At 36.7% G+C, this 16,893-nt stretch overlaps 1 protein-coding gene across 4 annotated transcripts in view; it reads right to left on the reverse strand.

Moving 5' to 3' along the window:
- Window positions 1-16,893, reverse strand: part of ACVR1 (activin A receptor type 1) — a 173,595-nt gene that overhangs the window by 44,306 nt on the left and 112,396 nt on the right. For all 4 annotated transcript variants that reach the window (XM_069080075.1, XM_069080074.1, XM_069080077.1 and 1 more), the window contains 3 exons: window positions 9,188-9,402; window positions 6,229-6,328; window positions 1,828-1,974 (listed from right to left, as the gene is read on the reverse strand). In XM_069080075.1, the coding sequence (XP_068936176.1) occupies window positions 1,828-1,974; window positions 6,229-6,328; window positions 9,188-9,402 (462 nt within the window). The remainder of the gene's footprint in view (window positions 1-1,827; window positions 1,975-6,228; window positions 6,329-9,187; window positions 9,403-16,893) is intronic.

The raw sequence follows: 16,893 nt of genomic DNA on the forward strand, positions 1-16,893 counted from the left end.
AGAGAGAGAGAGAGAGAGAGAGAGAGAGAGAGAGAGAGACAGAGAGAGACAGAGAGAGACAGAGAGAGAGAGATTTAATGTCAAGTGAATCCATAGACAAAATTATGACAATGACTATGAGAAGGGTGGAGAAGAATAAAAAAAAATTGAGCCTATCTATCTTTACAGACAAATACAGTAAGAATAAGCACTGCTTTGCAATGCAGAAAACCTCATATAATGAATCACATCACAAAGGTGACTTTTTTAAACTTCCATGTATGTATGACTACCCCGATCAGGCTTTGAACATGATGACACACATACCTTCAGTACTCTGAAAGTGGATGGCAAAGTGCCAACTCATATGTTTGGAGGAGTTACGTTATGTCAGGGGCCCTGAAAGACTCTTTTTTCTTTTTATTTTTTTTTCACATTAATACATATTTATGGAATAAAATGAGCATTTCCATAACATAGTACAATAAAAAAGATGATTATACATGAAAGTGCAAATCTACTAAGGCACAACTTGCTATTCCTTTCAAATATACAACAAAATTGCCATGTAAATGTCTTTTTTTCTATCTTTCCTCCTTTCCCCCACCCCCAGCTCTGCACTTATTTTAAAATCTACAGAAAAGCATGGAAGCTTTGCCCCTGGATGTTGTTACAGCAGTACTGAAATTAGTATGATTCAGATATTTTTGCACTGATTTATAAACTTATAAAATTACCTTGGTGCCCAACTTTCAATATTACCTGAAATTTATAGTAACAGTATATCTTTCTTCAACAACTGCCATATTTTTTTTTAAAAATTGCTTTGTGGAATATGCAACAGTTAAGAAAAATTTTGATTGATTCTTCACTTTAAAAATCAGATGTCCCTGATGACTTCTTATAAAATAGGAAAAATGTTCCACTCAAATTTGGTAAAAGCAATGTGAACAATGAAAGAAAATAGAGCTTAATTCTACTAAGTGGTTTGATAAAGAAATCAGTCAAGCATTAAAGGAAAAAAAAAGGAAAAAATTTTGTTTTTTTAGAGAGAACATTTATGGATGCAGGAAAAAAGAAAATGTAACCCAGGTGTTCTCTCATTATCTACAAATGTATGTATATTAAAAATAAGAAAAGTGTTTAAAGAATTATAAGCAAGGGAGGTGGTTTAGCATGAATGAACACAGAGCTGACCTCAGACTCAGAAAACTCTGGTTCAAGTCTCCTCTGACACACATGGGCCATGTCACCTTGGGCAGCTCACTATCCCTCTCTAAGATTCTAGGTTAAAGAGACTATGCAGAACTACACTAATGAAATAATAGAATCAGTTTAAAAAACAACTTCAAGCAGAAATAAGGAGAAAAATGCATTTCTAGACTTGAATTTCACTTACCATGTTTCAAATTTAAACACATCATCATAATCACACCTAGCATTTATACAATACCTACTATGTGCTAGGCATTGTGTTAAACATTTTGCAAATATCTCATTGAATCCTCGAAACAACAAAGAAAGAATTGCTATTATCATCCTCATTTGACATGAGGCAAACAGAGATTTTAGTGACTTGCTTAATTAAGGGGATAGCTAGCAATGCCTGAGGTGAGATTTGAACTCAGGTCTTCCTGACTCTAGGCCCAGTGCTCTCTATCCACTACACCACCAACTGCCCTATGTTAATAAGCAAGTGTTAGCTATTTCCATTTCTATTATTTTAGATTATGTTCTTCAGTTCACTTTCACAAAAACAAGATCAGAAAATCTGAAAATTGTCAATGTATTTGACTGATATTTATTTCAGTTGATAAATACAATTAGCTAGCAGGTTATTCCTCTTACCTAGAATATTTTCATGCCTTAGCAATACAGTGTTATATAATTCTGTTTCTCTGAACCAAGATTTCTCATCACGAGAGGAGAATATCTTCACAGCAACATTTTCTCCTTGCCAGTGGCCCCGCCACACCTCTCCATATCGGCCTTTTCCTGATGAAGGCAAAGCAAAGGTGATTTTGATCAATGGGTTCCATTAGAGAGAGCCAACTCCAATTAGCTCTCAAAGGTCCTGAGTGGTTACAAACTAAATTAAACTTTAAAAACAAGTCAATAAAATTAATGTTTGCAACTCCTGGTTGTTTACCTTGAAAACCAATTTCACCAGTTACTATAAAGCCTTTGCCTATCACACATGCAATAAGACAGGAAACATTCACCCCTCCTCAATATCTTTGAAGCCCTGAATAAAGTCATGAATTCTCATTCAATTTTAAAAGTGTAAGTTAATAATTACAATCATCAAGGTTGAGGTAACTGAATAATGAGCCATCATTTAGAATCATGAAAAATTTTATTCTAGTGTTGCTTCTATGACATGCTGGCCTAGTAAACCTGGACAAGTCATTTAACCTCTCAGTAACCCTACACAATTAGCTGCATCACTAAAGGGTATCTCTCCAAAAGGAATTCTAAACACTAACTGAAAACACAGACCCTGATTAAAATATATATATGTATATTGCAGCTGATATTTATATAGCACCTTATAGGACTAGGGCCTGGACCTAGTGATTATGAGATAGGGAATTCCCAGTGGAACTACCAAAGCAGATATATACCTTCTCAGCAACTTACAATCATAGAGTTGCTAGGGCACTAAGAGGTTAAGTGATTTTTTCCTAGGGTCACATAACAGGTATTCCAGGCTTCCAGGTCAGCTCTTTAAAAATTACACTACACTGCTTCTCATGTAGCACCTTAAGGTATGCAAATCAGCAGAAAGTTTGGGAAGCTCTAAGTGAAGAAAAGGGGAAAATTCTACTGCAATTATTGGGGTAGCAGGAGGCAAAAATTGTTCATACACGGTTGAAGAGTTCACCGTGACAAAGGGAAACAAGATTGCAGCATATTGAAGTCTAAACTGGGGGCTGGAGAGAGAAGAAAAGAAACCTTCACTGACAAGGAAGAATAAGTATTTTTGAAATGCTTTAAACTGCATGTTCTCAAAACAGAGTCTGATATTGAGAACTGCTATGACTATTTGTTTTCTTGACAGCACTGATGGAGCCCAGTCACGAACAGTGCATTACATACAACACTGGGAGGGCTCCATGAACTTTTAAGTTTCTGAACATCAAGATGCACTGTACAGGGGAGGCCAGGTAGCACAGCGAGTAAGAGCACCAGCTCCAGTGTTGGGACAACCTGGAGATCGAATCCCGGGCTCAGACACTTAGCACCCACCCAGAAACACCTGGCCATGTAACCTTGAGCAAGTTAGTTAACCCCAATTGTTTAGGGGCGGCCAGGTGGCTCAGCGAGTAAGAACACCAGCTCCAGTGTCGGGATGACCTGGATCAAATCTAGGCTCAGATACTCAGCACCACACCCAGAAATAACTGGCCGTGTAACCTTGAGCAAGTTACTTAACCCCGATTGCTTTAAAAAAAAAAAAAGATACACTGTACAGTTGTGACTTGACCCTAATAGTATACGACCCAGTCCTGCAGAATCAATATACCCATCTTTGCCTACCACAAGCTATCTTTTCCATTATTTAATTAAAGGAAATATATCGACCTTAAGTATTAACAAGCATAAATCAAAAGTGAAAACACATACATATGTGTACTAGTACAGAAAAATACATGCACATAATTTCAATACTAAATCTAGAAGCATGTTCTTGCTAGAGAAATAACTTGAAACAATTTGGTGCTGTAGGATTTCTCCCAAGGTTATGTGGATTCTGGTACTTGATTCTAAGTTTACGGAAATACATTTATCCCTTCCAAGTGAAAGGGGTTGGGGGCACAGTGTTGGAGAATCCGTGTAAAACTTTTTGGTCTTCCCTTCAAACCAAAGAAGTCGAAATTCTTTTCTTTTTTTTTATGGGGTATTTAGTACCTTGTTGTAAAATATGGGTTGTATTTGGTCATAGGCTCTGTATCATCTGCTGGATTTCATGTGTTATCTGCAGCTGCCACAGAACTCCCCCAAAAGTCCCATTTAATTTCTTAGGTCAACCTGTACTATACTGAAAGCACAATGGGGAAAACCATGATGTGGAAGAGAGAACTGTAGGTGCATTGCCACCAGGGTACACATCACTATGACGACTGGCTGAAAAGCACCTCCTTATTTCTTAAGTCCCTACACTGTGGAACCTGCTAGAGCTAAAATGGCTCATAATAGTCTTTGACTCTTAGCTAGGGAATGCCCCTTCATCCATTTAACACAATTAAAATCATCTTGCCATGGGAGGCATACTTATACGATGGACCATGTATAAATTGTGACCGAAGGATAAATTGTGATCCAAGTCATGAAATGTCTCGTAATCTCTACTCTCTTTTCAATTCTCTCATCACCCCAATTTATAATTGTATGTGCAGTAATCTTGTTTATCCTGCTTATAGTAACTTATTTAACTATGTGCTGATACTTTAGTCATCTTTGCCTCAAGAGTGCTGAAACTACAGCTAAGATTTCTGGGGCATGATGGTTTGTTGGCTCATAGAATGTTTGCTAAACTCAATGTCTGTTGAATTGAGTTTTCTTTTGCTACATACTAGCACTCAGTTTAGGGGTGGGGAAGCTATGACCTCAAGGCCACATGTGAATTAAAAGATTCAATCAAAGGGCCGCACTTGAGGACCTGGAGGACAACATGTTGCCTTGAGGCCACAGGTTCCCCACCCCTGGTTTAAATTATCATCTGCTAACTGATCCACATTGCAAGGTTCAAGCTTTGTCTTTTCAGAGCACAGTCAAAAGGAAGGAAGGACTCAACATCTAAAACTTTGTTTTTTGCTTCTATCAGCAAGAATACTGCCAACTCTCTTAGAGCATGCTTCAATCCCCACTCTTCCTTTGGATTTTCTATTGAAATGTCTCTACCAAATGTATTTGGAGCCAAGTACTTTTAGGAGCTATGCAATTTAAAAAATGAAGTCCGCTGCTCCTGCAGTTATTTTTAAAGCCTCTAGCATCCTGGTGGAGAGCCAATACCATTTTTAAGATGCCTTGCACACTTTTCTGGGACTCTAGGATATGATCTATGGCAGGAGAACAAATTCTGTGGTGCCTACACCAAAGAAGTAATCAAGATTGACCACTTTACTCTCAAAGCTTGGAGGAAAACAATTGGCAATATTCCCATATAATCTGAAGTATGGAATGAAAATCATAAATTTTTGGTATTGTCCTTCTCTATCAGATATTCAGACCAGTCAGTGTAACACTGATTCTTCTCCTGATTTCTCTGAGGTCTTAAAATCTCAGCAGACTTTTCAGCAAAGACAGCAACCAGCCTAGAAATCTTTCAAACACAATTTGGAAAGCTGCTTATAAACAATAATCTACTGGATTAAGAATTCTGCTGGGGTTTTTGTTTTTAAAACAAACTCAATTTTTCATTTCTATTTTTAAAGTTTTGTGATGCAATTCCCATTCTTTTATTCCAAAAAGCTTCTAATTGAGGAGTATAGAGAGTTTTATTCTTACCAAACTACTTTGACATGTCCATATTTATGATAGCCCTCATATCAAAGAGGAATCCACGAAAGACTGAACATTACTGGATTAAAAAAAATAAAAACAAAAACAACACACACCATAAAAGCTCCTGAAAATCAACAAACTTTAAGTCAGGACCCTCAAGAATATTTTCTTTTCAGAAGATGTTTCTAATTTAAAACAAAAATAGTAATGACATAGCATTTATCTAGCACTATAAAACTTAACAAGTACTTTTACATATACCACACATAAAATAATCAGCATTTATTAAATGCTTGCCCAAAACCCTGTGAGATACATGTTACTATGCCCCTCTTACAGACAGGTAAAATGAAGCTGCAAATGTTAGATGATTTGTCCAGATACTCATAACTAGTAAAGAATCTAAGGGACAATTTAAACTCTGAACCTTCCTTACTCAAAGGTACATGAATATAGTCATGAATAGTTAAAGGTATAGCTAGGGAATGAATGAACCCCCAAAATCCAAAATGATAATTCAGTTTTATAGGAAATTAGACAAGCACTTTTTGGGTTCAGACAAGTCCATGCTGAATGTTGTCCTTCATTCTCAGGGAGGTCCATGCTATGCTAAGGGATGAAGACTTGTCTCCTGACACAATTGTAATGAGCAAAGATGAGAAACAAATTTTCCACTTCCCATTCCATTATCTATTCTCAGAAGAGCACAAAGAAGAAAACGGGAAAAAAACTGTTACCAACCTACACACTCCAATAGTGTAATCTGGCGAGCCACGGTTCTTTGTACGAGAAAAGGAAGACCAGAGCCACTTCCTGACGTACAAGAATGATCCATTAAATCCTGTGGTTTGAAACAAGGAGAAAGGAGGACCATTGGGAAATAGCTACGAGTAATTTTTCTTTATTCAATAAAAGAATACAAGGACATATGCATGCATGTTATCACTTGCTGACGGGATGTACTCATGAACAAGAAATAACATAATGAAATTTCCCTTAAAAAAAAAGCCAACCCAAATCTGCTTCTACAAATGAAGTATGTAGTCAAAATATATATATATATGTATATTTTCTTGGTTACCAGTTGCAGAGAGAGTTTTCCTTTTCACTCATAGAGTCAGCCAAGGAGAGACGTCTTCCTAAACACAGTGACAAGATGGTGGAAAATCTCTCATTTGAAGCAGGGACATAGTATCCTTACATAGCCAATTGTGGAACCATGTAAATGGTGGCAATAATGCCCTGAAAGGAGGCAGCATTCCCAAAACCTAATTGTTTTTCAAAAATACTTTAGTGAATGGGCAAAGTGTTAATGTTGTTTTGTTTACAATTCATCTTCTTTCGTGTCCTCTATACCACTGTGATACACTAGCAATCACCAAACTTACAAAAAGACAAGCATCAACCCAAGCAGCAGAAGAGTGAGACTTAAGACACTAGATAAACCCTAAAATCAATCGTTGCCTAGAGTTCAAAAGGTTTATTTTGAAGTCTTTTGTTACATAAATAGTTTGCTCTCCATTTTTCTCTCTTCATATTATTGTTCCTTGTGTGTTTAACCTTTACAACACAGCTAAGAGATTCTTCCTGAAGTTACTAGCTTTTTTTTAAATAATCAAACTTTGTAATTTGCCAAACAGGAGCTACACCTAGTCTCATCCCAAGAATAAGTCACACATTTTAGTTTTATAAGGCAATTCACTGGTGGGTAAATATAATTTTGGCCAAGAATTTGCAAATGGAGATCTCATTTAAAAGAACAAGTCAACAGACTGCAATTCGTGACAGTTTCTATATCTCATTTTTAAGAGTGTTTGTCAAACTGGTGCTGTATCATGATTTTATACTGTCATTTCATCCAATTGACTTTAAAAGACTATTTTGGGACACACTTCCATCCTTCTTCTTAAATTGTAAAAGCTATTTAAACAGTAATTTACACTAGCTGTTCCTATCACTGCCCTTGGTAATTAGTTCTCTGTTAGCAGCTCTGAGGAATGAAGCTCGGTCTAATTTATTTCAGCACCCTAGTTTGCCTAAGCTTTGTAAGAATTCCCTCTTGCCCCTTTTGTTTTCAGTAACTCAATAAATTCATCTAATTTCCCTTAGACTTCAGAGATTTTAAGTGCATTTCCTTTTGAAGAATACAATCCTCAGTCTTGAAATCGAATACATCCTCTTTCTAGGGTGCTTCCAGGCACAGACTAAGTAGATGGGTGGAAATAAGTCCAAGATAGGCAAGAAAAAGGGGAGGAGACAATTAGGTGAGGTTACTTACTCTAGGCCCCATTTACTCTCGAAGGTGGAATGCCCTAGTACCAGGACTTTAGGGTTATATCTAGTCTAGTTTATGTGGTGAAATTAGAAAAAGTGTTTTGCTTTTTCTGATAATACTAAGTTAGCTGATATACCACTTGAGGAAAAAACTATTACTGAAATGGCATTCCAAAAATTTCTTCCTAAAGGTTTCTCACTTGTCCATTATAATTTAATTATCTTAGAACCCCTTAATAACTCATTACTTGTTCATTTACCCTATATTCCTTAGAGTAAGAAAATTTTAAGGATTCCTTTGAAGGAATCCATTTCACTTTCTGTAGCTTTCTTAACGAGAACAGTCAGAGGCTAGGAAATCTGAGGAAATCTGCCCTCTGCTTTTTAAAATAAACAGAAACTTTAAAAAAATTACCTGAGAAGCTCTTGCAAAAAAAAAAAATCCTATTTCAGAAAAGTTGGTTTTTAGGAATAGCTGTTCCAGGCCCAGGGTTTAGGGAAAAGGAAAAAAAAAAAAAAGATGGGGAAGGGAATTTAAAGCATGAAAATGCAGTCCTTTATCCCAATCTCTTAAAACAAAATTCATGCGTTGTATAAAGCCCACTATTTGCATACAGTGACTAGGGTACTAATGACTTTATATAGAGCAAAGAATACAAAACAATACATTGAACATTTTGGTACCAAAACAATCTAACCAGGAATGAACTGGCTTATTTACTATTAAAATTATTATCAATATTTCTAATATGTGTTTAAAAAAATAACCCTGGAAGATACTGATAGTTCTTTGAAATGTTTTCATCATAAAAACATGAAAAAGAGTATTTCAAAATGTTTTCAATCCTTTTAAACGACCCTCCTTTTTTAACCATTCGAAAAGTTTCATTACTCCACAAGGTGGCAGCACAGGGATATGGAAAACTTTCTTGTTCTTCTAGAGGACAAGTTTTCACACAGCTTAACAATTAGGGGTTATGTTGAAATAAATGAAAGGCAAAATAATTTGGGAAGGATCAAATAGGAGACTGGGGATTTCAAATGGTAAACAATCATATACAACCAAAGGGAAAAAATAACCCTAAAAAAAGAAGTCTATTTAGAAGAAAAATGAAACTCTCCCCTCAGTTAATTATAAACATCTATCCATGTTTAATGTCACACAACTGCAAAACAGTAATGTGAACAGTGAACATAAGCTCACAACATGAGTGACTTCTACAGCATGCACAGCTCTGGGCAGCTTTCTAAAATGAATCTATTTTTTCATATATAGAGATAGAACAACTTAGTCAAGCACAGTTAGTAGCCAGGATTTGGATTTCATGCGTCAAGTAAAAGAGTACAATGGATCCCCCCCTTTTTTTTTCTGCCTCAGTCAGCCCTTGTGGATTTTTTTTAATTTCCATCCCAATTCAAAACTCACTGCTAAGGTGCTATCTCCAACATTTGTGGTGATGAGTCCATCGATGGTGCCATACTCCACTTCTCTAGGGTTAAGCCGCTCCTGATTCCTTTTTTTGAATTTCCGAATGCCCACAACCAGTAAAATAACAAAAAGGCATGCTGCTATAGAAAGGCCTATAAAGATGGCCATATAATCCAGGCTGAATCGTGAATATCCTCCTGGAAAAGATTTCCCTAGGGAGAAAAAGGTCATTAATTAGCCAAAGGATCACTGTTGCAGTGGTATATAAAGATTTCTTAACAATAATAAGCTTTATTTTAAAAACACAAAACATATGCCTCTTTTGTCATAAAACATTGAAAGGGGTAAAAGCCATTCCAAATTCTAACATTCAACAACTCAAGCAATAAAAACAAAATTCTGGTTTAAAAAAAATCTACTCCAAATTAGACAATAAACAAGGAAACATTTTTTAAATTGACAGAACAAAAACAACTGTTGTTAATAAGAGAATTTGATATGCAGAGCACTTTACCTTCAGAACCTTGCAAAACACCAATCTTCAATATTACTATGACAAAGGTGGTTATCTGAAGCAAATAAATTTAATCTGTGGCAGGTTTTCTTCCCCACCTTCCACTTCACTGCGGAAACTTCTTTCCAACTTCAAATATATCACAGATATACATTGCCACCCAGTCTTCCTCCAACAACATATCTTTGAGACTATTTCTCTCTGTGTTAGAGAGCCTACAAAAGCTTCCCATTTGTCTACTGAATCAAGTTCAACCTTAAACTATTCATCCTCATTTCCTATCACTTCACTTCACAGAATGCTCTGCTCTAGTCTGGCCCCTTGCCTTTGTGCCTTCACCGTGAGTGCTGTATATAACTCTTCCTTGGCTTCATTCTTTTCTTATCCATCATACCTTTTCTACTTTACCAAATCAATCTTAAGCCAAATTCCTTCCTGCAGTTTATCCCCTAACTATTCAACCCACAATGAAATACATTTGAGCTATATGATCTCAAAGGTTTTTTCCATCTCTAAAATTCTTCATCTTCTTTCACTTATTTGGAACCCTATAAAATTAGTTAATCTTTAGTGTTCTTTCACTTGATAAAATACTGGAGCATACTTTCAGGTCACATGACCCAGAAGATAGAGGACTGGACATTTTCTCTGATCTCCAAACATCTCTAAAATAGGAATTATGAATAAGAGATAAAAAAATTTCCACTCTCTTAGTAGTTGAGGATACTAAGAATCTTAATATAAAAATCTAGCAAGTTAACAGCTTTATTGTTGTTTAACCATTTTCAGACATATCTAACTCCTCATGACCCCTTTTGGGGTTTTCTTGGCAAAGATCCTGGAGTGGTTTGCCATTTCCTTTTCCAGTTCATTTTACAGATGGAGAAACTGAAACAAACAGGGTTAAATGACTCACCCAGGGTCACACAGCTAGTAAGGCTGAGGCCAGATTGGAACTTGTGTCTTTTTGACTCCAGGTCTGGAACTCTACTGTTCTACCTAGCCACCCTAGCAGAAAAGGCTAATCCTCAACCTTTAAATCATTCACTCAGTCTCCCTCCACCTCTCATTTCCCATGAGGGTAGAAATACATAAACTCTCTATGGGCATGCAATAGAACTCAACTACTCCTCCATTCTCCTAATGAGGCAGGAAAAAAAAATACAAAGAAGTTTGTCCTGGCTGAGACAGAAGCATGACTTGGTGCTTTCAGAAAGTAATGGAAACTAGGGTAGGACACTAATGAGTGGCTGTATGGCACTCCATTAAGCCTGAAGTAAAGAGCCAAGTATCCAGCTGGGGCTAGTTTCTTCCCCTTCTAGAAGCCACTTGGGATAAAGACAGAGGCTATCAAAACATAAGAGGAGTCTGAGAAGGCTTTGAGGTTCAACCTCCAAGGAAATCCATATCAAAGTGTGAGGAATTGGAGAGTGAGTTAGATGGGGATATAAGGAAAAAAGAGTGAAATGACCAAAGATTTCAGAAGTAATTTTGTTTAAAAACCTTGGCTTAAGGGATTGCGGCCTCTGAATCAGAGAAAAGAGCCCAGACACCTATGAATAAATAATCCTAGATGAAGGAAAATAGCTCAATGTTTGATAAGGCAGAAGGCCCTATGGATTGTCGAGGGCATAGTACCATTGCAGGAAGTTCCTGAATGGTTAAGAGAAATGGAATCGTGAAAGCAGAATTTATGGCCTACAAAGCCAAAATAATTAGCAGAATGGAAAATCTTGAATCCACAATAGCAATCTTAAACAAATAAACAAAAGAGGAAATAACTTATTGGAATGCAAATACACATAACTGAAGGAAATTCGAGAAGAGAAGCAAAAAGCAATAATGTTAAAAGAAAACAATCTCCAAGCAAAACATTGATCTTAAAGCAAGATATATAGAGACAATTTTAGGATTATAGGTTTCCCAGAAAAACACAAGTCAAAAACAGCTGAACATCATAATACAAGAAAACTGCCTAGAATTCCTGAACAAAGAAAACGTATTAATCAAAAGAATCTATAGTGTCTCCGAAAAAACAAAAAACAAAAAATCTATGCTGCAATAACTAAAATACACAGTGATGAAATTTAACAATTCCAATGACAAACTACAAATTCTGTGAGAAAGCAAGAGAAAGACCTACAAATGTAGGTCTTCAAATAACACATACTTTTCTGCAACCACCAAAAACTTCAGGAGAGCATAGAATAATGTATTTTGAAGTACAAAGGAGCTCAAGATGCAACCCAAAGTGACCTGTCCTGCAAATCTGAAGCTAACAAATAATGGGATGGGGGAGGAGGGGGCAGTGTTAAAAAGGAGATCCACGAAAAAGAGGCATTCAAACCATTCCTAGAAAGAAAACTATGCCTAAGTAAACCATTTGCTTTTCAAATACCTCAAACGGAAATGTAAGAAAGGTAAATAAATACAGCAACCAAGACAACAAGAACAAAATAATAACAGAGGGCCCATTAAGAGATTTCTTTCTAAAAGTACACAAGAGTAAAAGCAAAAGGCAAACAGAAGTGATAGTGAAGAAATAGGACTGAAACATCATGAACTAAACCTTATAACACCCAGCCTTCATGTGAATAGACGATAGTCTTGAAGGACTAAATGGCAGAATAGGAAGGAATAGAGAAAAAAGGCAGATAAGATGAGGAAGATAGAGGTGAATAGGTGATATTCCCAAATTAAGACAAAGTTAACAATGAAAGGAAGATAACTCTTATAGTCTTTCAGGAAGAGAGCCTCCAGGAGAAGGGTCAAGGATGCCAAAAGAGGGAAGGAAAAGAGGAAATCTTATTTCAGATATGGTAAAAGATACCACTGATGCATGTTTCTATGAGAGAACTTCTATAAAGAGAGATGGGTACTTTGTAAATAGGTGTGATCTACAAAGATGTGATGCTTTAGACCACACATCCTGGCCCAGGAGAAAGAGAATTAGAAATACTGGAAGCATCTGAGAGCAATGATATGGGAAGAGATTTCATGGCAAATAGGAAAAACACACCCATGTGGAGATCAAAAGTTAGTAATGAAATGAACAATCAGGGGTAAAGGAAAATTCCTACCGTGAAGCAATATCCTTTCTATCACCTGCAAGAACTGGTTTTTCTAAAGAGTATGGCACAGCAAAAAAAAAGGAGGCTGGGGGCAAAATCTAAAAAGCTGAATACAGAAACTTTTTACAAGAAGAAACTCATATTAGGTCCCTTAGCAGTTTCAGTTCTGTAAGGAATACAGAGACTAAAGAAGGATGAGATAAATATAGGGGTCATGAACCAAAGAATAAAAATCTACAGGAGATAAAAAAGAAAAGGATAAAATGAAAATAAAGGAACGATAATATAATGGATCATACATTTCTCTAGTAGTTTTACGTGAGTCTAATTTTATCTCTATGACTAGAAACTCCACAAACATGTCTTTTCTGCTGAGAAGGAATGTGATGCAGCAAGAAGAGCATTCACAGGACTAAATCAGAAGAGCTGGCTCTAGTCACTAAACCAGATCTGTTTCATTTAACAAAGTCACTTAAAGTCTTAGGTTTCAGCTTGCATACCCTGTCTAATTCACAGGACTGTCCTGAGGATCAAACCAGCTAATATATGTGCCAGCCCTTCATAAAAGGCAAAATATTATAGAAAGAGTGCAATCTTATCACCAAATCTTCATATTCTGCATAAGTACTTAGCAGGCATGAACAACTTGCTAAGCTGTCTATTTGCATTAGGAAGATATTTCCTCAGACAGAATTCAATATAAACTAGGAACTTAATTATTCAGCTTAGGCTTATTTTGCATATAACTGAAACTTACATAACACACACACATACACATTATTTTTTTTCCTTTTAAGTACTTTTGATGGAAATCTATCTGAATTGTATTATATACTTGTTGAACAGAAACTGATTAATGGAATTTAACTTTTTATTGATGATGACTAAGGGTCATCAAACACTCAACCTATGACACCCCAATCCTCCCAAGTGTAGCCCAAACCAAATTAAAATGTGATTCCTATTTGATTTTAATGTGTTGATATACCAATATCTAGATACCTCTCTCTCTCATTCATATAGATATACATATACATATAGATGTAGATATAGATATGTATGTGTGTATAGGACAGCTAGATGACACAGTGGATAGAGTGACAGGCCCACAGTAAGGAAGACTCACATTCATGAGTTCAAATCCAGCCACAGACATCTATTTACTAGCTGTGTGACCCTGTTTGCCTCAGTTTCTCATCTGTAAAATGAACTGGAGAAGGAAATGGCAAACTGCTCCAGTCTCTTTGCCAAGAAAACCCCCCACAAAGGGGTGACAAACAGCTGGATCTGACTAAAATGACACAACAACTAAAAATATATGTGTGAGTAGATATACACATATATCTATCTCTGGAGAGAGATAGGCAGATACATAGTTATCTATCTCTAGATATAAACAGGGGTTTTTTTTGATGGTAAGAATTTTCTTATGTTCCTGACAGTTCAGTTCACTGCCAACCCTTGTCTTCCCCATGGGTGGCATGTTTCCCCATATATATGTATATCTAAATAAATAGGTAGATAGATGATGGATGTATGGATAGTTTTCTAAATCAATATATAGCCCACCGGGATCCTTATGCATGATTTAGTGGCTGCCATCTCTATGAGAGTTTGACACCACTGGTTTACATGAACAACATTACTATAATGTATCATATATAGCATACTCCTCTTTCTACTTTGTCACTTTTTCTAGTGACACTGCTCCTGCTTCTAACATTCCATATCATGCCCTACTTAAAAAATACATGTCAAGAAGACCTAGAATTTGTTTGGCTTCAGATACATCCTAGGCCTGTGATTGTGAGCAAATCAGTTAAACTATCATTGACCTAGGCAACTCTCTATTCCTGCTGATCTATGATAAAGAGTTCCCTATCAGTAAAATCATAGGTCCAATAAAAACCAAGAGTTAATGAGACTCCTAGTAAAAATTTTAAGATCTAGTGTTAAGTGAATTTAGGATTATCATTGTTCTGCTCAAGAATCTTCACTAGAGGGGCGGCTAGGTGGCGCAGTGAGTAAAGCTCAGTTCCAGCCTAAGACACTTAACAGCCACACACACACACACAAAAAAAAAAAAACTAGCCGTGTAACCTTGGGCAAGTTACTTAACCCCAATTGCCCTCCAAAAAGCAAAAAAATAAAAAGAATCTTCACTAGCTCTCCTTTAGCATAAAAGAAACTCCTGAATATGAACAGGCAGTTCTCAGAAGATTAAAGATATCTATAAGCATATGAAAAAATGTTCTAAATCACTATTGATTAGAGGAATGAAAATCAAAACAACTCTGAGGTACTACATCTCACCGGCCAGATTGTCTAAGATGATAACAGGAAAATGATAAATGCTGGAGAGGATGTGGAAAAATTGGAACACTAATGCATTGCTGGTGGAGTTGTGAACTGATCTAGCCGTTCTGGAGAGCAATCTGAAACTATGCTCAAAGGGCTATAATTAAGTACATACCCTTTGATCCAGTAATACCACTTCTAGGGTTATATCCCAAAGAGATCAGAGAAGTAAGAGGAGGACCCATATGTACAAAAATATTTATAGCGACTTTTTGTGGTGGCAAAGAATTGGAAATCAAGGGGATGCCTATCAATTGGGGAATGGCTGAACAAGTTGTGGTATATGCATGTAATAGAATACTACTGTGCTATAAGAAATGAGGAGCCAATGGACTTCATAATAACCTGGAGAGACATATAAACTGATGCTGAGCGAGAAGAGCAGAACCAGGAGAAATCTGTACATAGTCACAGACATAATGTATATGTGACAAATAGCTTCAATAGACTTGACTCCTCTCAGCAATATAAGGTTATAAGACAACTCCAAAAGACTCATGATCGAAAGAGATATCCACATCCAGAGAGAGAGATGCAGTCTGAACGCAGATTGAAACAAACTACTTGTTGTGTTTCTTTTTCTTGTTTTGTTTCCTCTTTCCCACTGATCATTCCATCGGTTATAATCCTTTTTCACAACCTGACTAATGATTAATGTGAAGATATTTGTAGATCCTACATTTGAGTGCATGCCACCATGATGGGGGGGAGGAACGGGGGGAGGAGAGGAAGGAGGAGAAAATTTGAAACTCAAAGGACTGTGGAACTAAATGTTGTAAACTAAAAGTAAATAAACAAATCTTTTTTTTTTTTAAATCCTCAGCTAAGCATTTATAGCTCTGTGCATTCTGGTTCTAAGCTACTATCCCATTCCAGACTTATTTCACATCACTCTCTTTCACACGTTCAATATTCTAACTAAACTTTCCAACACAACTTTTCTCAAATGCCCATCTCCTACCATTGTGTCTTTGCACAGGGGGTACCCCCTCCTTGCCCCTGCTTCTTGGAATCCCAAGCTTCCTTCAAGTTTTCAAGCCAAAGTTATGTACCAACTGTCAGGGGAAGCCTTTTTTGATCCCCTCCCCTGATTTTTAATGCTTGCTCCCTTTTCAAATTACCATGTATATTCTTGTCTGTACATATGGTACATTTGCCTCAGTAAAATGTGAGCTTAATCCTTAAAAAGGCAAAGATTTGTTTTTCATGTTGTCTTTCTATCTTCAAAACAGAGTTTTGAACATAGCAAGCCCTTAATAATAGTTCATTGGATTGTCTAGGCTTTATTTAGTACAGGCACTCTAGGGTTTCTTGGGAAATGAAGGTACTTCCAAGCATGGCGGCAGCTTTGAAACTGCCCTGCTCCAAAGGAGCAGAATCTTCAGATATTAAGGAACCGCTTGTAAAAGATATTCCTATAAAGAATTCATTCAGGTTACATGTGAAAATCCCATAGTGCTTCAAGCTCGGAGAGAGATGCAACCAGACAATAGATAACATGAAGAGGGGGGAATGGATCTAAGTTTTTCTTTCTTTCCTAATAACGTATGTATGCCACTCAGCCAGAGTCCCAGGCCCTCTCTCTTCATCTCAATCCTTTCTCCTCATTATATACACTTGTTCTGTAGATAAATTTTCAGGGGGTTGTTTGTGGCAGCCACTGTTTCACCTTGCCAAAAAAAAAAAAAAAGAGTGGAAAGAAAAGTTGGCAGCACTTGGTGGAATAATCCCACCTCAACAGAAAACATTCCCTAAGGCAG

This window comes from Petaurus breviceps, unplaced genomic scaffold, assembly GCF_028583685.1.
Source record: "Petaurus breviceps papuanus isolate PSGF00001 unplaced genomic scaffold, PetGlider_PUasm1.0 91133, whole genome shotgun sequence".
Taxonomy (NCBI): domain Eukaryota; kingdom Metazoa; phylum Chordata; class Mammalia; order Diprotodontia; family Petauridae; genus Petaurus; species Petaurus breviceps.